Source organism: Cryptosporidium muris, genomic scaffold, assembly GCF_000006515.1.
Source record: "Cryptosporidium muris RN66 scf_1106632373451 genomic scaffold, whole genome shotgun sequence".
NCBI lineage: Eukaryota > Apicomplexa > Conoidasida > Eucoccidiorida > Cryptosporidiidae > Cryptosporidium > Cryptosporidium muris.
This window is the reverse complement of record NW_002196575.1, coordinates 437,790-463,531: the sequence shown is the minus strand read 5'-3', so window position 1 is coordinate 463,531 and position 25,742 is coordinate 437,790. Positions and strand designations below refer to the sequence as shown.

Here is a 25,742-nt window from a genome sequence, read left to right as displayed (position 1 = left end):
TATAAAGTTCTCTATATTAATTACTTCACAATCTAAGTTTAGCTAACTTCTCCTATAGCCATCTCTGGAATGAGATGAATATGTGTAACTTTTTGAGCTTCCAGGGATTGAAGAGTACCTTGCTCTTTTTGAATCGCTATGATAAGGTGAAGAATCTCTATTATTTATTGCAACTAAAGAGTTTTTATCACTGTTTCTTTTCACATTCCTAGAATCTCCTGAAGTAGTTTTAGATGCAGTATCTATATTACTTGAATTATGAGAGCTACTATTTAAAGTATTTGGTTTTTCATTGTCTGTATCTTCACTTTCTATAGTTGAATTAACATCAATATCTGTACTAGAACGGATCCAGAAATTTGTTCTTTGCTTAAGCTTTAGATTTAAAGATGTGATTGAAAGAGTTAAATCATTCCACTGTTTTTCAGTACTATATTGAATAATATTTGGAATGATTTTCAATAGATAATTCCCAGTTTTATAAGAAACTGGGAATGAATCACTACAATGTAGGAGAGTCCAAACACATCCCCGTGTATCAATCCAATCCGGTTTGATATTCCTACTCTCTGATAGTATTCCTAAACCAAGAGAAAGTGATGCTAAAATGTTTAGTTCGCACTCTTGGATGAGAGATAGTTCAAATATTCCCTTTTTTTGAAAACATTCTTCAGATGAGGATAATTTCAACTCCTCATTTGTAGATGATTTTGTATTGCATTCAGACTCAATGATATTATCAGAGAGATATTGAAAGACAAGCTTAATGAATAATCCAATTAATTGGGCCTCTCTAGCTGAAGAGCTTCTGACACAATATCCTACCATTTTGGTTAGGGTAGAAAAAAATAATCCAGTATGCTTAATGTTACCTTCAAATAGCCCAAGTTTATCATCCAATAAAATCTTCTGTATCCAATAAAAGCAAAATAGAGTATCTGATTCTGATTGAGTAATACGTGGAATAATTAAACTCTCATAAATCCAAAATACAAATTTTTCAAAATTACAGACACATGTTTCAGATTTGGACTCCAAACATAGTGCTACTACTTTGGTATCAAATAGAGACCTTAGCTTTGGTAGTACAAGTTTGTCAAGCCAGTTAATTGCCTTTGTTCTCCTTCTGGAAATTTCTTCAAACTCAATAGCTAACCGATAATATTGAACTGATAACTGTTTATATTTGTTTTCAAATTGCTTCCTAGTATCACGAAGCTGTCTTGAAATGGAACTTGTTGGTAAAGGTTGTAAGGCAGGTATACAAGGAATATCTTTAGGTTCATTAAAAGTTACTGGAAATTTCGAAAAATGATTACTAGCTATTAAAGATTGATTAGGACGTCCAATCTTCTCAATATTTAAATAACAATCCATTATATTATTGTACAATTCTGTCAAAACTGAAAAATATTCTGTTTTTGGGATAAATAGATCTGAGAGTCTCAAAAACCAAAAACTAAGATAAAAATCAGTCATGTTTATATCCAATAAAGAAGTAGACAATAATAAATTTCCCTCAGAAATATATTCCCTTAGGCAATTTACAATTGTGGGTTCAGTATCCAAAATTTTGTCAAAAGGGATCAGACAAGATAAACTGGATATTCCAGTATCATCAACAGTAATATCTTCTATATTGGTAGATTCCTTACTATCCTCACTTTTATCACAAAATAAGCCATGTCTAAGGAAAAACCAAGCTATTGGTGAATCTAAGTACCTAAATATCTCTGAAATAGTATTTTTAATGCTGAAAATATCATTTTCCAAATTTAGTACTCGATATCTATATACTTCACTAGAAAATGATGTTGTTAAAAATTCAATGAGCTGAATACAACACCAGTGAATTTCATCCGATATTTGGGTAATCAATTTAACATCGAATTTACAAGTGGGAACATCCCACAAAGCTTCCAAACGTAACTTCGCTATTCTATATAAAAGTTCTTTGCTCATGACACTATTTTCAGAAAAAATGCTGATTAAAGCTTCTCCAGTTGAGTTAAAAGATTCTCTGTGAACTTCACAATTTGATGTCTCATTTACATTAGTATATTTTGGTGTACTTTTTAATTCATATTCAGTTTCCTTAGCAATTAAAGTTTCACTTGTCCTAATATCTTTAATTTTAGCCAATAAGTTCATTGATTGTAAGTTGTTATTTGGCATAGCACATAATATGCTATAATCAGTATCAAAATATTCAAAGTAATCATAATCTCCCAAGAGTTGCTGAAACAATAAACGGCCTCCAGCTAAGGCATTGACTTGTTTGGTTGTCAGGACGGACAAGTCAAATTTAGGTATGTTTAAAAGAACCTCTAACATTTGCTCCCAAAAAAATATATCCATGAAGTTGTTGTATAGTTCATGAGGATATAATGGATGGTTTAATGTTTCATCAATACGATATAACAGAGTATATATAAAATTTACAAGTACCTCTTTGGGTATTACTCGTTTCTTAAATAGATGAGCTCCAAAGTGTGCAATACCACTATTTGATATTTTTAAATTGTTCTCAAGAATCTTTTTGGAGCTATTATTAAGAAGACTTGTGGGTCTCTTTAAGATAAAGCATACAATTGAATAAACCATTATATCTAAACAAAAAGTATCAATTTGCTTAGCTACAATTTCTACTAGAAGAGGGATCATATTATCATATACATAGCACTGACTTAGCACAATATCACACATAACCAAAGGATTTGTATAACTATAGCTCACAATATTTGAAATCAGTAGCCTAGTTGAAAGTGAAAGTCTTTTCCAATTTGAGTAAGAATTAGAAGAAAGACCTGCCATTGATATATTTGATAAATTACTTCCAGTATATTTTTTTTCTTCCAAAATATCCTGGGTAACTCGCTTTAAAGGTTTTGATAATCCATTCTTAGTTTCTTTCCATTTCAAACTCATTGGATAAGAGTTATAGTTTATATTTATAAGATTTTGATACATTTGATAGCGTTCTGGTATTGAGACATTATCCAAGTATATATAACCAACTAGATTGGGTATACAACGATTTCTGGGTAAATAGGAGACTGAAGGGAATATGATAGATAATGACAGTTCTAATAAAAGTTTCAAAGGATCTATATAATTTACTTTCATATCTCCAGAAATTTGAAAGTAATCATCTAACTGGTCCTTATATTTAAGAAATGAATTGATAATTTCAAGTACAAGCTTTATACATTTACAATGTCGTTTAAAAAGATAGTATTGACAATATTTTTCAATCCAAGGTACTAAATTATATGCAAATTGTTTATAAAGTTCTGCAACTTGCGAAGATAGACAATTGGTTATTTTTATTTTAGTTGCTTCAAGTATTATTTCTATAGTTTTTGCAAATGAATCACAAACATAATCAGCTATACATGGGGGAAATGAGGCTAGTTCATATAACTCAGAGATAGCTAAGATATGAGGTGGAGTATTTAGAGCTTTTTCAGTTTCATGTGAAGGGTCGTCAATAAATAATGAAGTATCTTCCCCAATTGAAGCTTGATAAATACAAACAAAGGCTGACATTAAGGTTAGTGAAGGTAGTATAAGATATTTAGATAAAGCTTCAGAAATTTTTGCAAAATCGATTGCTTGCTCAGACACTTCTATTGGAGAATGTTTAGATTTTCCCAATAGGATACCTTTGACTAATTTGAATGAAATATTGTCTACATGATTTGAAGTTTTGCACTCTTCAGTATCAGTTTTGAGTTTTGTCTCCTCATTATACAAACTTTGATATAGTTTGTATAGATTTCTAAGATTCCACAATGTTTTAATTGAAAAGAAGGAAATGTCAGACCTATCCTCTAAATTGAACTCTTCAATATAGATAGTGTATTCATCCATAGAATCTTTATTATTATCACAATCCTCTTTTGTGTCAACAGATTCCTTCAAATATTCATTCCAAGTCATTTCATCCCACGAATCCACTAGCTGCTTTAGGTGCACATCAAATTCTATCCACTTATTTTTTACTAGATAGGCACATAACAAAAAAAACTCAAAATTAGGAAATTCCATAGTATCTTGAGAATACAATAACCAAGGTTGATAAAGTACTTTATCTTCACCAATGCATGGAAAAGTCAAATCTCCTTTGTTGGGCTCCTTAATTAAATTATTCTCTTTAAGATTTGAATTAGGGTTAATTTTATTTGTTTTAGGTTCGGAATTATTAGAAAAGAATTCAGATATTTCCTTCAGTTTAGATCTTATTTTAGGGATATACTCGGTAAATATAATGAAGGATTTTTTAACAATTTTAGTAGGAAATAAATTGAGAAGTTTTCCTAATATTTTGCATATATCTTTATAATCTTTAGATTTTCGAATATTCAAGTCAGATGAAGTAAATGCTATAAATACCTCAAATATTATACCAATAGAACGATGAATTGACAAATCATACTCTGAAATGATACTCAAAATAATATTCATATCTAAATCTATATATAATGAATTAGTAGTAATTCCCTCTACTTCAAAAGATTGTTCTATGCTTTGTTCAACTTCTTTAGCAAGATGGCTATCAAATAATGTTTTTACCGATATTATCAAAGTAGAGTAACCTTTTAAACACTCTCTTTGAGTAGTATATGAGTTAACTGTGAAACAAAGCCTAGTTCTCTCACGTACATATTTTTGTTGTAGTCTATCCTTTGTTGATATCATTGAGTGAGTAATTCCCATAAAATCTGTACGTCCCAAATCTAGATATGCAACTATATCTTTAATACATATTAGCTTGATTAGTTTTGGAATATTTGATATATTATGCACTCGTGGTACAATATTTCCACGCTCAAGACGTTGAATAAATTCTGTCCAGATAGACCTTCTAGATACTTCCTTATCATTAAATCCCATTTGTAAAAGCCAAATTGTATCCATAATCTTAGGAGTTAAGTAATTTGCAGTAAAATCATCAAATGACAAGAATTCATCTAATTCATTTATGTCATTTGGGCTACAATTATTGAAGTTAGTAGTGGTTTCTAAGAATCTTTTATTTAAGCTATCCAATGGTAGAGATGAAATATCTATTTTATCGGAATCACTAAAACTTGCTCCTAGAGCTTTCATAATTTTCATATAAGCTAAAACTGCACTATTTTCTAAAAATTCAGCCACTAAAGAAGGTTGTAATTCGCCATAGTACAAGACAGAACTCAGAATCTCAAATAATATTTCTGTACTTTCATTGTCAGCATTATTGAACACATTAGTTAACGGATCTACACAAACAAGAATCATCCAACAACTTGATAACTTATATTGTAGTGTAGTATTAATATCACTTATCCATTCATTAGTTGAGAGCTTTGATGCTGGTAGGTGTCTTCTCTCATTTAAACAAAACAGATCTACCTCCCCATCATTTCCTAGTAATTTCACTTCATTATTATCCATTCCAAAAACAACCAAAGTTCGTAGTTAAATATGGGAAGCTCTTGCTATCTCTAAAGCAAATGTTATATAAATGTTCCCGTTGATCCTATAAGAAGTGACTAAAGCGGGTTACATCAGTACCTAATCACAATCTACACGTTTCAAAAATGTTGCATGTGCTTAAATATTAAAGTATAAAACAATGAAGATAAATTACTATTTAAGTGGATAATTTATAATAGATTGGATAATCTCATAGATTTATCCAAGTACTCTTAAGACGAATATAGTTCAAAAGATTCTATTAGGCTAAATATTGTCAATATCTACATCAGATTCCTCCTGTGGAGTATTTTCATCCAAGGTACCAGTCTCTTCATTATCTTGAATAAAATGACTACTTTGAGTTCCCTTACTCACATTTAAGCTTTTTACTTTAATATTGGAATTTTTTGTTGCAGATGACGAAGGTGTCTCTTCTTCGCAATCTGAATTATTTGTGCCATTCTCGTCATAATCATCATCATTATCATCATCATCATCGCTACCATCTAATAACCATTCAATGAAAGGCTTACAGGCTAACTTTGCCTTCTCAAACGTTTCAAATGAGGAGCAATAGCTACCAGAACTAGTTGGGGAGTCTCTTTGATAGTATTTTAAAATTGAACGTTCAGACAGAATATCCGAATCATATAGTTGTTGTAATAGGTAAGGATATGTCACTAAAGTATGTGGGTTTCTCTCAACACAGTATGTTTCAAATATAGAGAGAATTGCATTTGATCTTAAAGATCCGTCAACGACTCTGCTTATAAAGGGAGTTCGTAGTTTAAACACTTTTGGATCAATAACTTCATTCAGTCCAAAGAATGCAACAAGTGCTACATAAAAGCGTAGATTAGCATCAAAATCCTGAGATACTTGTAGTACACGTAATTCTGAAAAGAAATCATCAACAGTCATAGTCTCATTGTTCTTCAAAATATAATTATTTAGTCTCTCAACAACATCAGCAATTTCTTGGCTATCAAATGTTAAGCTCTCCTTTTCACAAAGACAACTCTCACCACTAGACTTCTTATTCTTCTTCTTCTTTATCTTACTCTTTGAAGTCTTTTCATATGTTTCACCGGAATTCTTATTAAGGACACTATTACTTTGATCACTATTTTTATCTCTATCCTTCTCCTTATCTCTACGGTCCTTCTTACTTTTGCTGCTACTACCCATTGTACTATCAATTCCACCAGGAGGATTTTTAGATATATAAGTTGTTATTTTGTGATTATTATCAAGTAGTCCTGTATGACCACATGCATTACATTTACAGCTAACTCTTTCTTTCTTAACTGATAAATCTATTTCTGGAAGTTCACAATTTGGGCAGAGTACATACATCAAAATGAATTTATCCATCAATCTTTGTAAATCAGGTTGTTGATGGGCACCATTAACTATACTCTTTTCTTCCTTATCTTCCCACTTACTTAATGCTCCCAATTCACAACCAAAAAATTTTGTTGGGTATGAGGGAGGTCTCTTTAATGATTTCGCTATATCAGCCATATTTACTATCTTAGTACGAATACCATTCCCTCTTCCCTCTATTTTGGAGACAAGTTTTGGCATCTTATAGCGATAATTAGGATCTTCTACAGTACTCGGTATATTCAACATTTTCAAGTATATTCCCTTAGCAGCAAAATAAAAAGTCACACGAGATATTCTCTCTGTTAGATATTCAATTATGTCTAAAAAGCAGATGATTTCAATAAACAAGTGGCTCTTCTACTTAGTATTACTTGCCAATAAATATGAACAAAACATTACAACTCAAAAGTAGTAGAATGTTCATAGGCATAAACCAAAATTATTATTTAATATCTCCACTATTCCTACTTTTAATTCTTTTGAATATAAGAGGATTGATTATAAACTTTTTATTTCAGTTATAAATTTTAAATTATAAAGGCGCCAAAAATGACCCGGTATATATTTCGTCTCGTCTTGTGTCTATTATTCGAACATTGTGAGTGTACTGGTCTTTAATTCAGGTAGCCTCAACTGTAATTTACAATATTTGAGATAGTGAGTTATTCATGTGAGACAGGAGTGATAAACCATATAGCGCCTATACCTCATTAATAATATTTAGAGGCTATTTTTTTAATGGTAATGACATATAATACTAACTGATTATTTGGCAGTCTATAAAAAAAATAGTTCTTTAAAATAATTTTAAATAAGCTAGTGTCTAAAATAGCGCTTTAAGCATTAAAAAAAACTTCTCAAATTACTCATTTATAATTAAAGGAAGACTCAGGTTGTGATTAATTATAATTCAACTAAATGGCTCCAACTCCGAAAATAAATAAGACTCTTCGTTTTACTGTTGATTGTACAGCTCCAATGCAAGATAATATAATTGATGTTTCTGGCTTGGAAAAATTTCTTCATGATAGAATCAAAGTTGATGGGAAACGTGGACAATTAGGAACTAAAATATTAATTTCTCGTAATAAGGGTCGTATCACAGTGACAAGTGAGATTCCAATCTCTAAAAGATATTTGAAGTATTTAACAAAGAAGTATTTAAAGAAGCAACAAATTCGTGACTTTCTACGTGTCGTAGCTACAACTAAAGGTGCTTATGAAGTTAGGTACTTTAATATTAGTAGTGAAGGAGCAGAGGAATAAGAGAATTATAGAATCAAGTTATAATCAACTCACTTTATTTAAATTGGAAGATATCACTTCTTGAGAAGTTGCTAGTAAAACTCTATTTTCCTAAGTTACCATAAATATAGGGACTTTAGTTTCAGTTCTTAGGTTTCATTTTCTAATAAGTTTCTCTTTGAGTTGGCGTAGAATCTTTTCCTTTACTATTTACTGTATTTATACTCCATTTTTGGGGGGTATAATGTAGTATTAATGATTAATAATAATTAGTTGTAAGTTATACTAATGAGTAATACTTTGGATCTTTTTTTTTTTTCTTGAGATTCACTGATTTTATTATAGTATTCAGCTAATATCAAAGAAAATATCTCTATGGAGCGCCATGCCAAAATTTCCCTATATAGAAATTCTAACATTCATCTCAAAAGAATTAAATAAGAAGTTCAATAAAATATATTAAAAAATTCAGTCCTTTAATTTTATGGTATTTCATGGGTACCTTTGGTACCACATTCAATATATCTTTGTTTCTTAGTTTATTTTATATATTAGGAAACAATATTTTAATTGGTCATATCTTTAATATATCTTTTCTAGAGTATAATAATAAACAATTAAGTCCTAATCAGGAAAAGATTCAAATACTTCAGGATCATTGCTTTCGTTTGGCAAAATGTCAAGGAATGGAAAGTAGTATAACTCCTCTTGATGTAGGATTATGCCAACATTGCAAATTAATAGTTCCTACATCTGAATGTCCTAATATTCCTCTACCAAATAATAATGTGAAAATTCTAAGTTCAACTATATCATCTTATTTTATTAGGATTGATAAAGATAATGAATATGATAATAATAATCAAGTCAAAATTTCGATGTATCGAAGACATGACAAATCTAAAAAGGTACCGAATTCAAGATTTGGCACTTATAAAATCGTTGCACATTTTGATGAAGTAAAAGATATTGATAAGTGTACTATTGATATTAATGGATATTATAATTTGATGTATGAAATTTATATTTTTCACGATCCACTTTCATTTAAAAGTAGTTATAATTATGTAGACACGGAAATCAACATAAGTTTGGGAAATTCCTTTAAGGAAATAACTGAGGAATATATAAATTATCCAATGCATTTAAACTGGAAGATAAAATCAGATAATGGCAAACAGGCCTTTTATTTTATAAAAAGATATGGCAAAAAGATTAAAAAAGAGGATATTTTAAAATATGAAACATATGCATTTTTGCCAATAGGCGCTATGGGACTGTCTTCCTCATTACTGGAGATTACATGCAAACCTGATGAGATGTGTAAAGACACTAATAGCTTAGAACCATGTATTAGAATTTCATGTTTAACTGGGCCTAAATTACCCAAGAATAATGATAATATATATACTAATTATCAGAAAGAAAGAAAGAAATCAGTATATGATGTAATAATTGCTGTCAATCATCTAAAAACTCTAGTGACCTCTGAAACTGAGTATATCACTCTTATTAGAATATTTAATGAATTACTTATTAAATCTTTGGAGGAAAAAGTAAACAATGGTATAATAACATGGGGATGTAAGATAAAGATGACCAAGTGGTTGATAGGAATGAATAATATATTGGGTATACTCCCTCTAGATATTAATGATTTAAAGATTGAAAATAAAGATGAATTAACAGGGAGTAAAGCTGTAAAGATAAATGAATATATAGATATATATAAGGATCAGGAGAAAGAAGAGATGATTTCAGATTACACTATTATAGAACAAAATCTACCTAGATGATTTTTGCGGAGTCTAGATCAGTCTTTATTAACTTATTAAAATTATTATTAATGGATAAAGTAGATAATATGAATCTTTAGAGAACCAATACTTGTAGTAAGTTTATATAGCTAACTATTTTTTATTCAAGTTTTCCTCCTTCCACAATTCCTACCAAATCATCTTCACGATAAATAAACAGATCATCATTTCTGTTTTGGTCATTTTTATTTTCTACTTTAAAAGGAATCCCTCCATATTCTGGGATTACAACAACATCTCCTGGTTTTACAGAACACTTAATATATTCCCCTGTTTTTTTGTTTCTTTTCCCAGGTCCTACACTTAGTACTAAACCTTGTAGACTAGCAATACTTCCTTTTGTAGCACTATCTGGTAAGAATAATCCTGACTTTGTTATTGTCTCTGGTCTAAATTTTTGTACTAGAACACGATCAAGTAGGGGTTTAAATCGTTTTACTATATTTGCAACCTAAGAGACATTAAAATTAAAAGGGTTAGTTACATCTCTTCAGATAAGTCATATAGCAATAATTTAAAACTAAATTATATAACTTAAAATGACTATATGATACGTACCATTTATTTTGACTTTTTTCTGTTAAAAGATATTTAGAGTACAAAAACAAAACTTTTAGTTTCCAGTACTTTATAATGGGGGTATCGAGCCAAGAATACCGCTAGAGTTTTTTTTTGTATCGGTACTTCTTATACAGAATCCTATAAATTAAAAAAAGAAATATGGTCCTTCAACAAACTAGTAAGTAGAAACTTCAAAATAGTAATAATATTTGCAAGGGGGAAATATAGAAGTATATTTCTTTTTATTTAAATATGAAGGATTCTGATGAAAGACAGGCTAATATTGAAGATGGGAGATTTGTGCTACAACAATACAAGCTTAGAAAAGAACTTGGTTTATTTACAAAATATAAAGTAGATCCAATAAAGGATATATGTTATAAATATGAAGGAGTTGACTTAAACGTTGGTGAATATCAACAAAAACCAGGAGATTCACCCCAAAAACAAGATATCGCACCTGGTGAATTTGAAAGAGTACTGCAAGAACTACAAAGGCGTGAAGTATTAATTCAAGATTTATTACTTAAATTAGAAACTAAGGAATTAGAGGGAAATACCCCGGAAATATATATTAATACTGATAGGTCTTCGAATCTTGCTAAAACCAAGGCAGATGAGGACTTAAAAGGTAAACAAGAATCACAAAATATAATATTACTATATAAAGCTATAATGAATTCTGTATTAAATTCGAGTTTTGTAAAGGAATGTTCAAGTGACGTATTTGATAATATAGATAAACAAGTACCATGTAAGCATCAAAAATTATTAGCATTATATAGAAGGGAGATAATTCACTTAGTAGAAGAAAATAATACCCTTAAACAAAAGATAAACTTGAGTATAGCCAATTAAGAGTCAACTAATAACTCAATATACCATGGGGTATCATTAGTTTTATATTGTATAGGTGGAATTGAAAATGGAACTCGTATATTATAATTTGGAGTGCTTTTAGTTTCCATTTTAGTCCATATAAATTTTGGTGTTCTATTTCTTTTAGTTCTGATGTATTTAACATTATTATACAATGTATATGGTGTAATAATGACACCTAGTTCATAATTTCTAATACACATTTGAGTTTGGTTATTTTGAAGCTGTCCCCAGGCAGCAGGTCCTAGATTATGACTTCCATAAAAGATCCACGGAATAGATACTGTCTTCCGATCACTATTCCAAAGATATCTAAGAAATGTTTTGATATGAGGAACTGAAAGATCTCTTATAGAAGGATTTGATAGGGTACCACTTCCCCAAAGATGTAATATTTTTGAAATCCAAGATTTAGTAATATTATTATGTTTTACAGGAATAGATCCACCTCCATAAATACCTTCTAAACTTTTGTATACTTGTTCTGCAGTTGGATAAACTAGTTCGAAACTACTTTTAGTTGTGTATTCATTAATACAAGTATTCAATGAATCTCCAAATTCTTGGGTAAGCCATTTTTCAGAAAATTTTCCAAGACTTGAAAACTGACATATAATTCGACTTTCTACATGTCTATATTCATTATTGTATTGCTCAACTTTACAAATTCTATTTGGCTGTTCAATATTTAAGGTACTATTTAAATCCGTTTTATATTTCATAATTTCTTTCATTCTAAGATGTCCCCAAAGTTTCATATTCTCTCCCTTATGATATCCTGGTACACTAGCTACAAGATCTACAGTGGCATTATCATAATCATATTGTTTAATTAAATCACTCCAAAACTTCTTATGTTCTATTTTACTTATTATATGATTTAGAAACATACCAAAATATTCACAAAATGGGTTCTTCATTGCACCATTGGAATTGTTTGCAAGCAAGAAGTCTTGTACCCAGACAGCTTGAGTTTTGAACTTCCAATCACTCTCTAAAAAATTTGCCGTAGTTATAACTAATCGAATAAAACTTTCCTCTTTTTTAATAATCGGGTCTTGTTTTGAAAACTTTAAAATAAGGAATTTAGGATGAAATACTCCATAGGGAAGAGGCATAGTTGGACATTGTATTTCGTAGTTCTTTGCAATATTCAGTATTTGTATTTCAGTTGTATCATCTAAATTACAAGATCCCCCGTGGATAATCAAAAGCCTATTCAATTTTTCGTCAATTTTATTGAGTCTAACTTCTTTAAATAACCATTTTATATCTATAATATAGCTAGATACTAATAAATCTTGAATTAACCAAGAATCCTGTTCTCCATCGAAGCAATATTCACAATCAGCCCTAAATATGTCTTTAATACTTAGTAAATTCTCACTAGAAGGTTCAGATTCTAGTAAATTAAGGTATATACAAGATCCTTGAAAGTGTTTACATGCTTCCATACAATCGTCTAACTTAAGTTTTTTAAAACTTGGTTCAGTATAGTCTAAATATTTATGACACATATTCTCTTAGAATATGTATACCCAAATACATCTATTTAGTAATAATAACTTAAATCTTAAAAGGTTTTATATCATTGTTAACAGTTGAGTTTCCACTTCTTTTTTTCTTTATTAGACTATAGGGCGGCTATAATCTAAGGTATACTAAATAATTACATTGTATTAGTAGCCTGTAAATTCTTTTTTCTTAATGCTTTAGTTTCAAAATATTATTGGTGTACTAAAGGTGTATGGAATCACTTATTACAGGTATTAGAGAGAGTGGATTAAGGATAGATGGTCGTACTTCCAATGAATTCAGAAGAATTCAGATTACTTTGAATAAGACATTTGATGGGGTTGAAGTGAAAATAGGGAAAACTCACGTCCTTTGTATTATCAAGGCAGAATTAATGATCCCAAATATAGATCGTCCTTCTGAGGGTCAGGTAACTTTTTCGGTAGATTATGGACCACTAAGTTTAAACCCAAATGGACAAGTTTATCGTCATGAAAGAAATGCTTTAAGTATTGAGCTAGCAAATTATATAGAAAGAACTTTAAAAGAGACTGGAGCTTTTGATACTGAAGTACTTTGCATTATAAGTGGTCTTTGTGCATGGTCAATTCGTTGTGATATTAGAGCTTTGTGTGATGATGGGAATTTATTTGATACATGTATATTAGCAACATTATCAGCTTTTAGGCACTTTAGATATAAGGATATTGACTGTAGTTCATTTTTAAATAAACTTAAATTAAACAAATATAAAAATAAAGACTACTTGAGGATTGAACAAGCAATAAAAAATATGGATATGATCCCTTTAAACATATACCATTTCCCTTTATCTATTAGTATTGGATATACTAGAGTAAACAATGAACTACAATATATAGTAGACCCTTGTTCTGAAGAAGAGTCTATATTACAAGCAGTACTGCATATAGCAATTAATGGTGGACAACAAGTTTGTGGACTTTCGAAACCTGGTGGTGAAAAGTTAACAATAGATCAAATTAATTTCGCTATTCAACTTGCAAAGAATCATGGAAGTAATATCCATGAATATGTAAAGAAGGTCTTTATTGCAAATACTAATGAAAAGGAAATAAAGATAGAAAATGTAAATAATTCAACAGATCTGGTTGTATCAGTGGATGTTGATAATATTGTTTCTTCAGCTAATAGTTCAAATCTATTAGATTTTACAGAAATTAAGATAGATAACTCCAAAATAGCAAATAATGAGTGTCCAATAGAAAGTGCTCAAATAAATGTAAATAATGAAGAGTGTAAATATTTAGATACAGAAATTACTCACACAAATACAATTGGTACTACAGATGTATGGGCACACAATAAAGAGACAGGAAGTGAAGACAATATATGCAAAACTCTGGAACAAGTACAGTTAAGTAATTTAGATGTTATAGATGACCTGAATTCTGCTTTAAAGACAAATGTGAAATTAAAAAGAAGGAAACGTAATTAATTATTTTACTTAAAAGTTACATTTAGAATATTTATAGAGATATTAGCTATTTAAAATATAAAATAATTTTATCTAATAGCTAGCTTATATATGAAAATTCACCTATACCAGAAGAAGTGCTAGTTAATTCATTTGAATTACCTTTCGAAAATTTACTATCAATTTCCTTAGAAAATACTTCAAGATCTATGTCGTTACTGTCATATAATATATCTGATATTTTGTTCAATGATACATTTGATTGCTTCTGATTTCTGAGAGTCTCACATAATATCTCTATTGCCCTTAATTTATTAAAATAAAACATCCGTTCTTTATCAACAATATCTTTTTCTTCTATCTCTTTATTTAGAGTTTTTGTTAATCTTTCAATCTCAATATTCGATGAATATGAAGCTCTTGTAGGCACATTAGGTTTTCTATTCAAAGTATTACCCATTGTCTGCCTATAGCAATGATTATTATTTGAATCATCTATATCTTGAGTAAGTTGCATAATTTTACCAGCAAACTCTGGGAAAGGGCCTTTTCCTAAGCTTCTCCTACCTATAGCATCGTAATCTCTCTCAGCAGCACCAGATTCATCAAATAATCCCTTCATCCACTGTAAAAATGCTAAGTTGTCTTGATATTTCCCCTTTATAAGTTTATTTATATCAATGTATTTAGGTTGTTTTACTTTTCCAAAGACCTGTTGAAGTAGTTTATAATTGTGCAAAAATTGAAAATCACGCTTTACTCCCCAATTTACATTCTTCATAGGTACCTGGTAGTAATATACTGCATCGGCTATTTGACAATATATTGCTCCACTAGCACAATCCTCAATTTTTGAAACATTTAGACTAAAGTAAGAGTTTAGCCAATTAATTAAGTCACTCTTCCCTGTAAAATAACATTTGTCCATCATACCCACATTTCCAATAGAATCATAATCAGTACTCATCTTCTTATTCAGTCTAGGATTACTTTATTATATCTTATATCCAATAACTCAAAATTTAAGAGGACTTTTTTTTAAAATTATGTGTGGGGAAAAGTGACAAGTGGCGCTATTAGTTTAGACGCTTGTAAAGTGGCTAATGAGTCTGCAAAAGCCACTATATTTTCATCAAGTTAATTTATTCTTCAAATTAAAGGATTAATATTTGGAGATATTTCTGGTATACTTGTATCTAATATAAATTTCTGTACTGTCTTAGGATCAAAATATAATAACACACAATAGGATAGTGATATAAATAGACATAAAAAAGCTGCTAAATATTGTTTTCCACCAAATATAGAAAGGTTCATAAGTAAGAGATATTTCTCAGATCCCCATAAATTACTTGGAAATACATTATATATATCAACTCCATAGTTCCCAGGATATAAAATAAAGTCATAACAAGAATCAAAACCAATTGAAGAGCTTATTACACCATAAATCTTAATAAAATTTGGTGATACATGTTGGGTCCACCATCTTGCTAATAATAGTGATAATAAAGGGGGTTTATCATCATGCATTTTATTTTGTATATCTACCGAGTTTGAAATATAAAAATTCCGAAGTTTATTATTAACATGATAACGAAAATTTTGAAATAATCTAAGTTTCCATTGTTCTTCTAGATTCCCTAAATAGCGTTGTATTGGTATTTTTTCATTTGGATAGTCTCTCGAGAATATATCAAATTCATCAGTAAATAAAGAGTAGATGGCTATGCCACAAAAAATATTACTAATCTTAGGATTTATTTTTTGAAAACCAAATATCTTATTACTAAGATCTTTTTCAGAAAAATAGCCATCAATTATATTAAAATCAAAATTCTTAGGTACTCTAAAAAATTCCTCAAATAATACTCGTAAATCTGGACGATACCTTAATATATCTGAGATATTTTCTAAATGTGTGCATTTATATCCTGGTCCAAATACTTCAGAAGGTTTAGAGGAAACAAAATTTTTTGTATTACTATAAAATTGATTCAAACCGTAATATATATAAATAGGATCATGTAAAGTTTGATCTATATGAAATGTTATATTATTCCTCATTTCATTATATGGATTATTTAAAGATTCAGGTGATTCCTTTGAAACCGTGTTTGTTTTGTCATCTTTTTTATATTTACTTTTGAGTTCAGGTACCTTATTGTTTATACTATCATATGGAATTTTAATATATACAGATTTTGACCAACTCTCTTCACCTAATAATATAGACAATAAAAAGAAAAACCCACTTAATATTATAAAATATATTCTACATGATGCATAAGTTGTAAATCCTACTGAGGAAACATCACATAATGCTCTATCTATAAAAGATATTTTAGTTGAATCGGAATAAGGTTCTCCATAAGATAATTGTATATTTTCAGTTATATCTTCGAGATCTCTAATTTTTTCATTAGTTCTATTATCTCCACTAGAAGATATATGATCATTAGGGGTGGATGATATAATTGATTCTACACTACCTCTAGAGGATCTCCATTCTTGAAAAATATGCCATCTTTCAGATTCTTTCCAATCCTTTTCTTTTTTAGAACTTAACTTTTTTATGAAATTATTCATATAATTGTAGTACTAAAGTATCAGTTAGCACAAATATTTTAGTGTTAAGTAATGCTTATCTAAAATTATTCTGGCGGTATATCGGACCGCTAATAATAGAATACATTTTTGTATGGTTTATTTTTATATTATATTTAAGAGCTGAAAGAGATATTGAAGGGATCTATACATATATATATATATAATATAATGGGTATAACTTCTGCGGACTTCTGTTTTTTATTTTGTTTGTTTTACAAATTAGTGGGGTATTACAAATATAATTGCACAGTATATTTAGACAAATTATAAACATGAGATAGAAATATGGGCAAATCTGAAGATAAACCAGAAAGTTATATTGGATATAATAACATAGAGGAAACTACTAGGGATCATAGAAAACACCTTATTAATACTAATGATGATAAGACAAACCATAAAAAGGGAATTAAGCGAATGCACCATAGTCATAAGAGTCACACACTTCATCCTACAAAAAAGTCTAAGATTTCTAGAAGTATTCATAAGAGAATATTAAATAAATCAGTGAATAAGCGTTCACATATCCTTCGTATATTTAGTCTTTCTATTTGTAAGTTTTATTAAAATTATTTAATATTTAGCAGTCATTACTTTATTACAGTTATAAGTTTACTAATTTATGGGACATTTTTCTCATTTAATATTTACATTTATCTTTATGGTTCAATACCATGGAAAGAATTGGAAGAATGGATAATATCATTTACTCATGTTGAAAGTGTTTTAACTAACCTTGTTAATTCAAATAATCAATGGGATAAAATAAATGGAGTAAATGTCAATTCTCCATTTATTAATGCAACTTTCCAAAAAGCTGGTTTTACTTTATATGAACTACCAGTATTTCAATATATACAGGAAGATCCTTATTGTATCCACTCAGTAAACTATGATGTGACTATTCCTCCAGGTAAGCTCATTATTGGATATAATATTCTTATACTTTGAAATATTATAAATTTAATTTAAACTTGTACTTTTTAATATTTATGATTATTTTAGGTGGATGGATAATATATTCAAGTTGTAACCCATCATCTACACTTCCTAATGGCTTTCATTCAATTAGAGCTCTTGGGTATTTAGCATATTCTAATTCGATAAATGCTTCATTACCATCACAAATTCGGGCATGGTATCATTCCTACTACAAGCATATACAAGTTCCTATAAGTATAACTGAGTTATGAATTCACAAAGATATGTTAATTATATTTATATAGGGAAATAAGATACTGGTAAACAAAATGCCGCAGTAAAGACAACTACATTAGCTGCCACAAGACTTCCTAGGAAGGCCATTTGAAATCTTTGTATTTTTGTAAAAGATTTCTTAGATTTCTTTGTATGTGAATTTTCTTCATTAACTTTTTTTTGACTACTTTGTTCAGACTCTTTGTGATCACTATGCACCACAATATGATGATTTATAGGATCTTCTGTAACATTATTGGGCTCATTATTAGATTTTATGCATTCATGATGATTGCCTTTATTATGATGTTCTTTAGATCCATTCAACTTTTTTTTATCCCCATTTGAATGTTCAAAATGTACATTGTGTTTATGATTGTCTTTTTTAATCTTAGAGGCATTTATTCCTTTGTTTGTAAAAACTGCAGTAGGAGATCGTTTTACTTTGCCGCCAGCGCCATTAAAATGTGGTGTGTTATGATGTATCATCTTTAAATTCTCTCCTGACATATTTAGAAAACTAAGTTATTAAAGTTAATTTAGATATTATATTAGTAAAGAGACAACTTTAGTGACTAAACTTATTTTTTTTCTTCTTTTATTTTGTTGACAATAGCAAAATATTGGGGTTCAGACCTTTGATATATCTTTTCATCATTACTGGAGAACTTATCCTTTAAAAAGGTCCAGACTTTTTATTAAATGATAGTAATATTATTACTTTATAATATCTTAGTGTACTTATTCAATTAATTCTAAAAATCTACTCAGTTAAAGTGAAAAATGTAGATCTATATTAGCGCACTAGCGCCAATATTTTTAACTAAAGCTATGTATCCTGTTTTTAAACAATAAACTTGGTCCTTTGCATGAGGATCTAATATTATGTTTAATGCAATCCGAATGATTTATGATGAGTACTTCAGATATATTCTTGTATAAGGAAAGGCTAAGATTATTTAACTATACATTTTCTATTCTACTTACTATAGAATTGTTACTTTTGACCTTTGTTGGATGTCTACATGAAACAAATAGTTATGAGACACCTAAATCTGATGAGTCGGAAAATACAAAATTCCTTAACTTTGAGAATCTTTGGAATTATAATATAAATGATTATTTGGAGTTAAATAGAGGATTATCAGCCTCAACCATGATTTATAAAAAGCATTTGAATGAATTGCAGAAAAAAGAGCTGAATAAGTATCCTGGAATTAATGATGATCCTTATTCTGATATAAGAGTAATGACTAATAGGATGACTATATCTAATAATATTCCAAAAATGATGGTATATGCAAAGACACCTTTAGTATCAGTTCAAGAAGCTCGCAGAACATATCCTTTAATGCAATCACCAGAACAGATGAGATCTGAAGTTCCAAGACCTTTTCCTGAGGAACAAGTCTTAAATGCTGAATCTGGCATAATTTTAGATAAAGTAAAAAAAATAATGAAGGTAGAACATAGTGAACTAACCAAAAATTTTATCAGTTTGGCTTTAGATTATTCATTTTTACCTCCTGTAGCATTAAAAGCTTCTATATGTATGTATGAATCCACTCTTCCATATATGCTAGTAAGGTGGAAAAATATCAATAATATTTCAATAAAAAGATTGGATTCAATCATTCAATTGGTTCTTAGTATTCCATTTTATCGCTATTATGATAATGAGCATGAATTAGTTAATGTCTGTTCCTCATCATTATTATCAATAGATTCAAATTTGGCGAGTGAGATTACAATTTATAATAAATTATATCTTCCCTTTTCATCTAATAATGGTAGACGTATTTTAGGATTTTCAAATGATAATTTTATTAAGAAGTATACAAGCATGGACAATCAGAATTTTGATGATCAGTTATTAAATGAATCCTATGATAATTACTCCGATCAAAAACATTTTAATTCAACAGGGGCAAAAAGGAAAACAAATTTTAAGTCCTCTTATAAAGGAGCTCAAATAATACACTCAAAAATATGTCGTAAGTTTTACAATTGTTTACAATATACAATATCGGATGATATAAAGGAGTATTTAAAGGATCATACTATTGTAAATAGTCCTAATGAAAACAAGATTATTAAGAGGTTTTACAATATTCCGGCACAATTCCCTAATACTTCTGTATTTCGTACAGCTCAAAATTCTATTTCTTCGGATTATTTTATAGCATCTCTACATGAATTAATATATGTTAATTTAGAAATGCCATTTTTACCATTTCCTGGTTATAACATTCGCTACTTATTGAGAGTATTATACTTTGCAGGAAGACTTGGAGTAATTATACCTGTTGGAATTGCTTTAAAGATGCTCTATGAGTTGGGGAACATATCACAACAGTCAATTCTTCTCAAGAGAGCTTATTGCCTAGTAAGTCTTGAAAAAATAGTTTCCTACAAATTTGCAGAGGTAATTTGTACAGAGGCCTATATGCCCTTGCAGGAACCGTTTCAAAGATCCTTAGTTTTAGGAAAAGCTATAGATATCATTCATAAGATTGGATCTTCATCAACTGCTCCTCCTACTAGACCTGAAGCACTTATTTTGGACTTAGAAAAATCAAGTATATTAGAGCCTGAAAAGCTAGAATTTCCTTCTTTTATTCAGTTCGAAGTTCCTCAGGATAGATGGCGATTATACAGGGCTATAGCAATCCAACTTTACGGTTCCTACATTATTTCAGATAAGAGTGCAATATCAAGTGTTGTATCAGTTATTTATGCCTCAGTTTTAAGTTTTATTAGATGTTTTTGGGATGAATTTTCTCTTTTGTATATAGAAAGTGGTGTTTTAGATCCTGAGCTCCATTTTAGTCTGCTTGAAAATGGTGCAAAAAATCCAGGGATAATTGAGTTAATTGCAACTTCTCGTGTGTATAAAGTACCTATAGCAATATATACTAAGAAAATTACCCCTAATCGGAAAATTGAATTTTTATTAGAAAAGGAACTTACAGAGAAGGTCCAGAATCTTAGTAGTATTAATTTTCAAGACCCTTTAATAAATCATAATTCTTTTTTTAAAGTTCCAAATGATGGTAAAGTACTGGTTTATCGTTGCATTCGTTTATTGGTTTCTAATCCTACTTCAGAGAGCTTCTTTGAAAATATTTTCTCAAAGAATAAACCTAAAAGCTCAAAAAACAGAAATCAAATTGATTTAGAAGCTTCTTGGGGATGGGATGCTTTAATCCCACTATTTGATCAAAGAATATCTCAACAATTAGTTAATGAGGATCGGGGAGTTAAAGTATTTTATAAATCTGTGAACAAGGAAGATGGAATTTATACTCTTGAATCTGAGTTATCAAAAATTTCGACATCTCAAAAATATAAAAGTGAAGAATCTCCTTTCCAAAAAGATAACTCCAAAGAGGATTTGGAAATTGGGAAGATATTGCGAGTATCTTCAAATTTTAGCTATATTGAGGCTTTCGATAGTACTATAAACCAAAATAAGAACTTAAGGAAGCCTAGGCTTAAAGAAGGGATGAATATAGTTCCTAAGGTGTATAATGAATTTGATTCAATAAATGACAGTAATAATAAATACCTTCATGGTCATTTATTTGTAGTAGTTCAGCCTATTATCCCTTATATTCAAGTTGGTATGTATGAGAGTAAAATTTACTACGATGAAATTTACCCTAATAACCCTTTACTTGAATGGGAAACTCTTGCAGAACGTATAGATTTGGCATATTTACAAGATGTTTTATATGAATATAAAACTTTTCATAGTCCTCTACCTTTCAACCTATCTAGTTGGAAGCCTCCAAAGGAGTACCTAAGTACTAAAAAAGGTCTTCAAGAAAAAAGAGTAGTTACCACTTCTTTTAAAAGTCCTAATGAGAATTTAGTTTTTCCCTTATCAGGTTTCCCTACAAGTGAGCCAGAATCCAATTTCATCTCACTTAAGGGTAGCCCTCCAACTCCAAATATTTTGTATAATAAAGAGCAAAAGAATCCTTTAAATTTGAAGATATTATTTACATTAGCTAGAGAAGTCTGGATGCTCCCACTAGGATCTATATCCAAGACTCTATACTGCTATAGTAAGAAAGTCTTTTCATATCTCAAAAATCCAGATCCGAAGCGGATTCCTTTGATGCTTCTTTATGATCGTTTAATATCAACTGTAACTTCTTTGCTACCTACTATAGATAATTCAATTAAAAGTTTGAGACCTATTCCATTTTTATTAACAGTGTGTGAGATGACACTTATGGATCCTATTGAACTAGAACCATTTCTTGTAATCTCAAATGAGGACTTAATACCTATTGGAACAGGTTTAGAATCTCCAAGAGTTTTATTAAATATGTACGGAAAAGTTTTACAAATTCAGAAGATTTGTGGATCTTTTACTAAATGTTTAAAATCTCCTAATATTAAATACAAATTCAAAGAGATTCTTCAGTTAGATAGCAAAGCTAATAGATTAAATCCTAAGATGCCTAGCAATCAACAATTATTTGATATCCAGGAATTAGTTCCAAAATTCCCTGAAATATTGCCTATTGTAAAAAATTTATTCAGATTTATCCATTACTTAGGGCGCAGAGGTGTAGAACTCCCAAAACCAGCACTAATTCAGATTGCAAAGGAGATGGCAATAATGATGCATTCGGTATCGCCATTTATGTGGAGATCGAAAAATTTTGATTCAAATTCTAAGGATTCCACGTCAAAAAAAAAGGGAGATGGTCCACGTGATCAACTAGAGCTGGATGAGAATTTCCCTTTTATACCAATTTATGATGAGGTATATTGGTCAAAATATGATAAGGAATTGCTATTGCATGTATGTGTAGCTATAATTACAACTCGTAGAATTACGACTTACCCTGCATCAATAGTCACTTGTCATTATGCTTTTCAAAGACTTCCAGTATCTCCGTATAATATCGAGAAATCCATTCCAGATGAGTCTGATTTAGAAGTTGATGAGAAAATTGCTACAAAAGTTGTTCTATTTTATCTTGGTGACTTCATTAAAGATCCAATTGAATTTCTAACTTCTAAAAACAAAATAGCCCAAGATCCAATTGAGAAACTATATACACAGTACTATATAGATTTTAAAGAGAGTATGAATCTACCATATTCTAATAGCAAAATACACAACTATTACGAAGATATAGATAAGATCCTCAAATCTTTCCAATCTGAATCCTTATATACAGAAATAGTTAAAAATATGTTTGTAACCTATGATAACTTTTTGGCTAGCATTCAAAGAAATGCTAATGAATTTAGTAATTTAGAAGTAGAATTTAATCGCAACCAATATAAAACAGATAGTTCTGGAATTTGGTATCTGAATACTGGAAAGGGGAATTCAGAAACTTTTAAAGGGGCATCTAGGAGTGATAACTTTAAAACTCCTCAGAATCAGAATATGTTTGAACAACTTCAGAAATTTCAGAAATCCAATAATGAGAAATTTTATGATTTTTGGGGGTATCAACCAAATTCTTATAATCGTGATTTAGGAATTGTTGGAGGTAGTGGTGATGAAGATATATTTAAAACTATGGCTATACTCTTGTATGGTTCGAGCAAATTTTCAACACTTATAAAATCTACCTATAATTCGATTATAGCTCTAATTATTGAAATATGTAGATTACGCCAAGAAATATTAGCTAAATATAGTGAGGATATGGCTGATATTGAAGTAAATGGTGTAGATTCTGAAATTACCTCTTTCAGTTTTTCTCAATGTGATACAAATGAGAGTTCAAACTTGAAAAGTCCCAATAAAGATTTTGATGATATCAATATATTTAACGTTTTACAAATAACTTACAAAATCCCAATACTAGTCTATGATTTATATGACAAACTGGATACAATTCAAAGCGCAGAAATCAATAATAATTTATATAAACAATATAACTTCCAAACCTTGTGCTTAGCCTTAAGAATTGCAAGAAACAGATCTTCAGCAAACCAAAAAATTATTTCATATAGGCCTCTTATTCAAAAGGTAACTGTTGACCAATATGATGAGTTAAAATCTGGAACTGGACCCATTCCGCTGAATGTGATACTTTTAAATATTAGGTCCATTAGGAAACCTGATGAATATGGTAAAAGACCTTTAAACAGACCTAAAACAACTTTTGATACAGCTATAGAGTTATATAGGTTAAATCAAGTTTCAAGAAGTGATAAGAAAGATATCAGTAAAAATTTTATGGATATCTCAAAAGAAACTAGAAGAGTCCAAAGGAATTATCAAGAACCTAAATTTAAAGATTCAGAAAATTTAAATGAGAGATATAAAGAATCTAGCCAATATTCTAATCTTAAAGATCAGGTGTTTAAACCTCTGTTAAGACGAACTCTTCCATCTGTTCCAGGTGAGGTGGAGGGTCGAAGAACTTTAGAGTTCATAAAAATTACAACGGCTTTAATGGATTTACTGAGAAAGCCAGTTGCCTCTTTTCCAGACAAAGAAGTAGAAAGAAATATCGTTAAAATCTTCACAGGTCAAATTATGGATAATGAATCAAAGGAGTTGTTATTTTCTAAATATGGAATGAAGTTTGATGAAATATCTAGCAATTTTGAATATCTTTCAGTTAGTGAGAAGGAAAATATAACAACACAATGTAAATATAGTATAATACATGGTAAAAGGGGGAATATAGTCATACCTTCAAATATTGCAGTTAATATCAATTCTTTAAAATTTATTGCAGAGTATCTTAAAGAAGTTGTGAAAGTTCCTGTTTCCCTTTCTTATCTTAGCTCTACTATAGGATGTTTTTTTGAAAGTGAAAGCATTAAAGCATTAACAAAAACACATTGGTATGATCAAGTAAAAGAGGCAATTCAGAGAATTACTATGTCAATTTTTGGTAATATATATATATATTGGAGTAATTTTAAGTTTAATTTCCAATCTAAAGCTATTAATGTTATGCATACATGTAAACTCAAATTAAATGACAAATTTTCTATTATTAAACATAAAATGCTTGAAAAATAATAATGAAGATGATCATTGAACTGAAGAAAACGAAGTATTTCTTTATCTGAAGTTTCAGTAGAAAGTATACTAAAATATAATTTTTTTTCACAATTTAAATTGTTAGTAAGTATTCAATATAGATTTTTAAGTTGGAAATAACCTAATATATTTATATAGGAGATTAATTATATTTTCTTATATATAATATTGATTATAAAATAGTAAGGTATAGTACAGAACACTATATTACTAGAAATGAATTAGGTAAAGCTCTATAAAGACCTGAGAAAACATATTTATGTTAGTATTTTATTTACCACTGAAATAAAAAAGAAATTATTATAATTATTTAGATTTTATATTATTTAAAAGAGGGTTTTCTCCAACTTCTCTTAAAATATAAATTTAGTGTCAGGAGGTCTTAAAATTGTACTTAAAATTTCTTTAAAGGTATACTTTTTTCATAAATTATATTACTAATATTCAAATATAATAGTTATTTAATTTAAAGTTACAGATATTTTAGGAGCTAGTATTATAAATAAAATTGATAGATTGCATAAATCTGTTTAGTATCATATTTTGAGATAGAATAATATACAGATATATTTCA

At 29.4% G+C, this 25,742-nt stretch overlaps 13 protein-coding genes across 13 annotated transcripts, besides 14 other annotated features; 6 read left to right on the top strand and 7 right to left on the bottom strand.

The window, feature by feature from the left end:
• Positions 1–42: 42 nt before the first annotated feature.
• CMU_034510 (uncharacterized protein) lies at positions 43–5,439 on the bottom strand (the record flags this gene model as incomplete). The annotated part of the gene is made up of 1 exon (XM_002141378.1): positions 43–5,439. One exon carries the CDS (start codon positions 5,437–5,439, stop codon positions 43–45), a length of 5,397 nt encoding a protein of 1,798 aa, XP_002141414.1.
• A 288-nt stretch (positions 5,440–5,727) lies between these two features.
• CMU_034500 (eukaryotic translation initiation factor 5, putative) lies at positions 5,728–7,098 on the bottom strand (the record flags this gene model as incomplete). Its single annotated transcript, XM_002141377.1, has 1 exon — positions 5,728–7,098. One exon carries the CDS (start codon positions 7,096–7,098, stop codon positions 5,728–5,730), a length of 1,371 nt encoding a protein of 456 aa, XP_002141413.1.
• Positions 5,927–5,961: a microsatellite.
• A 272-nt stretch (positions 7,099–7,370) lies between the features above and the next one.
• Positions 7,371–7,391: a sequence feature (AT_rich).
• Positions 7,392–7,630: 239 nt separating this feature from the next.
• Positions 7,631–7,667: a sequence feature (AT_rich).
• A 103-nt stretch (positions 7,668–7,770) lies between these two features.
• CMU_034490 (60S ribosomal protein L22, putative) lies at positions 7,771–8,118 on the top strand (the record flags this gene model as incomplete). Its single annotated transcript, XM_002141376.1, has 1 exon — positions 7,771–8,118. One exon carries the CDS (start codon positions 7,771–7,773, stop codon positions 8,116–8,118), a length of 348 nt encoding a protein of 115 aa, XP_002141412.1.
• A 427-nt stretch (positions 8,119–8,545) lies between these two features.
• Positions 8,546–8,566: a sequence feature (AT_rich).
• Positions 8,567–8,591: 25 nt separating this feature from the next.
• CMU_034480 (uncharacterized protein) lies at positions 8,592–9,893 on the top strand (the record flags this gene model as incomplete). The annotated part of the gene is made up of 1 exon (XM_002141375.1): positions 8,592–9,893. One exon carries the CDS (start codon positions 8,592–8,594, stop codon positions 9,891–9,893), a length of 1,302 nt encoding a protein of 433 aa, XP_002141411.1.
• A 23-nt stretch (positions 9,894–9,916) lies between these two features.
• Positions 9,917–9,945: a sequence feature (AT_rich).
• Positions 9,946–10,014: 69 nt separating this feature from the next.
• CMU_034470 (heat shock protein Hsp10, putative) lies at positions 10,015–10,475 on the bottom strand (the record flags this gene model as incomplete). Its single annotated transcript, XM_002141374.1, has 2 exons — positions 10,015–10,352; positions 10,469–10,475. The coding sequence occupies 2 exons, from the start codon at positions 10,473–10,475 to the stop codon at positions 10,015–10,017; spliced, it is 345 nt and encodes a 114-aa protein (XP_002141410.1).
• Positions 10,476–10,727: 252 nt separating this feature from the next.
• On the top strand, positions 10,728–11,333 carry CMU_034460 (uncharacterized protein; the record flags this gene model as incomplete). The annotated part of the gene is made up of 1 exon (XM_002141373.1): positions 10,728–11,333. One exon carries the CDS (start codon positions 10,728–10,730, stop codon positions 11,331–11,333), a length of 606 nt encoding a protein of 201 aa, XP_002141409.1.
• CMU_034450 (tyrosyl-DNA phosphodiesterase family protein) lies at positions 11,330–12,871 on the bottom strand (the record flags this gene model as incomplete). The annotated part of the gene is made up of 1 exon (XM_002141372.1): positions 11,330–12,871. The coding sequence occupies one exon, from the start codon at positions 12,869–12,871 to the stop codon at positions 11,330–11,332; it is 1,542 nt and encodes a 513-aa protein (XP_002141408.1).
• Positions 12,872–13,101: 230 nt separating this feature from the next.
• On the top strand, positions 13,102–14,346 carry CMU_034440 (3' exoribonuclease family protein, putative; the record flags this gene model as incomplete). The annotated part of the gene is made up of 1 exon (XM_002141371.1): positions 13,102–14,346. The coding sequence occupies one exon, from the start codon at positions 13,102–13,104 to the stop codon at positions 14,344–14,346; it is 1,245 nt and encodes a 414-aa protein (XP_002141407.1).
• Positions 13,590–13,629: a sequence feature (AT_rich).
• Positions 14,347–14,393: 47 nt separating the features above from the next.
• Positions 14,394–14,418: a sequence feature (AT_rich).
• A 7-nt stretch (positions 14,419–14,425) lies between these two features.
• CMU_034430 (EB1 protein, putative) lies at positions 14,426–15,292 on the bottom strand (the record flags this gene model as incomplete). Its single annotated transcript, XM_002141370.1, has 1 exon — positions 14,426–15,292. One exon carries the CDS (start codon positions 15,290–15,292, stop codon positions 14,426–14,428), a length of 867 nt encoding a protein of 288 aa, XP_002141406.1.
• A 182-nt stretch (positions 15,293–15,474) lies between these two features.
• On the bottom strand, positions 15,475–16,914 carry CMU_034420 (uncharacterized protein; the record flags this gene model as incomplete). Its single annotated transcript, XM_002141369.1, has 1 exon — positions 15,475–16,914. One exon carries the CDS (start codon positions 16,912–16,914, stop codon positions 15,475–15,477), a length of 1,440 nt encoding a protein of 479 aa, XP_002141405.1.
• A 116-nt stretch (positions 16,915–17,030) lies between these two features.
• Positions 17,031–17,052: a sequence feature (AT_rich).
• Positions 17,053–17,083: 31 nt separating this feature from the next.
• Positions 17,084–17,105: a sequence feature (AT_rich).
• A 115-nt stretch (positions 17,106–17,220) lies between these two features.
• On the top strand, positions 17,221–18,128 carry CMU_034410 (uncharacterized protein; the record flags this gene model as incomplete). Its single annotated transcript, XM_002141368.1, has 3 exons — positions 17,221–17,488; positions 17,540–17,848; positions 17,941–18,128. 3 exons carry the CDS (start codon positions 17,221–17,223, stop codon positions 18,126–18,128), a joined length of 765 nt encoding a protein of 254 aa, XP_002141404.1.
• Positions 17,494–17,518: a sequence feature (AT_rich).
• Positions 17,886–17,939: a sequence feature (AT_rich).
• Positions 18,129–18,153: 25 nt separating the features above from the next.
• CMU_034400 (uncharacterized protein) lies at positions 18,154–18,642 on the bottom strand (the record flags this gene model as incomplete). The annotated part of the gene is made up of 1 exon (XM_002141367.1): positions 18,154–18,642. One exon carries the CDS (start codon positions 18,640–18,642, stop codon positions 18,154–18,156), a length of 489 nt encoding a protein of 162 aa, XP_002141403.1.
• Positions 18,643–19,042: 400 nt separating this feature from the next.
• Positions 19,043–25,147, top strand: CMU_034390 (uncharacterized protein; the record flags this gene model as incomplete). The annotated part of the gene is made up of 1 exon (XM_002141366.1): positions 19,043–25,147. The coding sequence occupies one exon, from the start codon at positions 19,043–19,045 to the stop codon at positions 25,145–25,147; it is 6,105 nt and encodes a 2,034-aa protein (XP_002141402.1).
• Positions 25,148–25,309: 162 nt separating this feature from the next.
• Positions 25,310–25,350: a sequence feature (AT_rich).
• Positions 25,351–25,451: 101 nt separating this feature from the next.
• Positions 25,452–25,500: a sequence feature (AT_rich).
• Positions 25,501–25,592: 92 nt separating this feature from the next.
• Positions 25,593–25,639: a sequence feature (AT_rich).
• Positions 25,640–25,742: the final 103 nt, after the last annotated feature.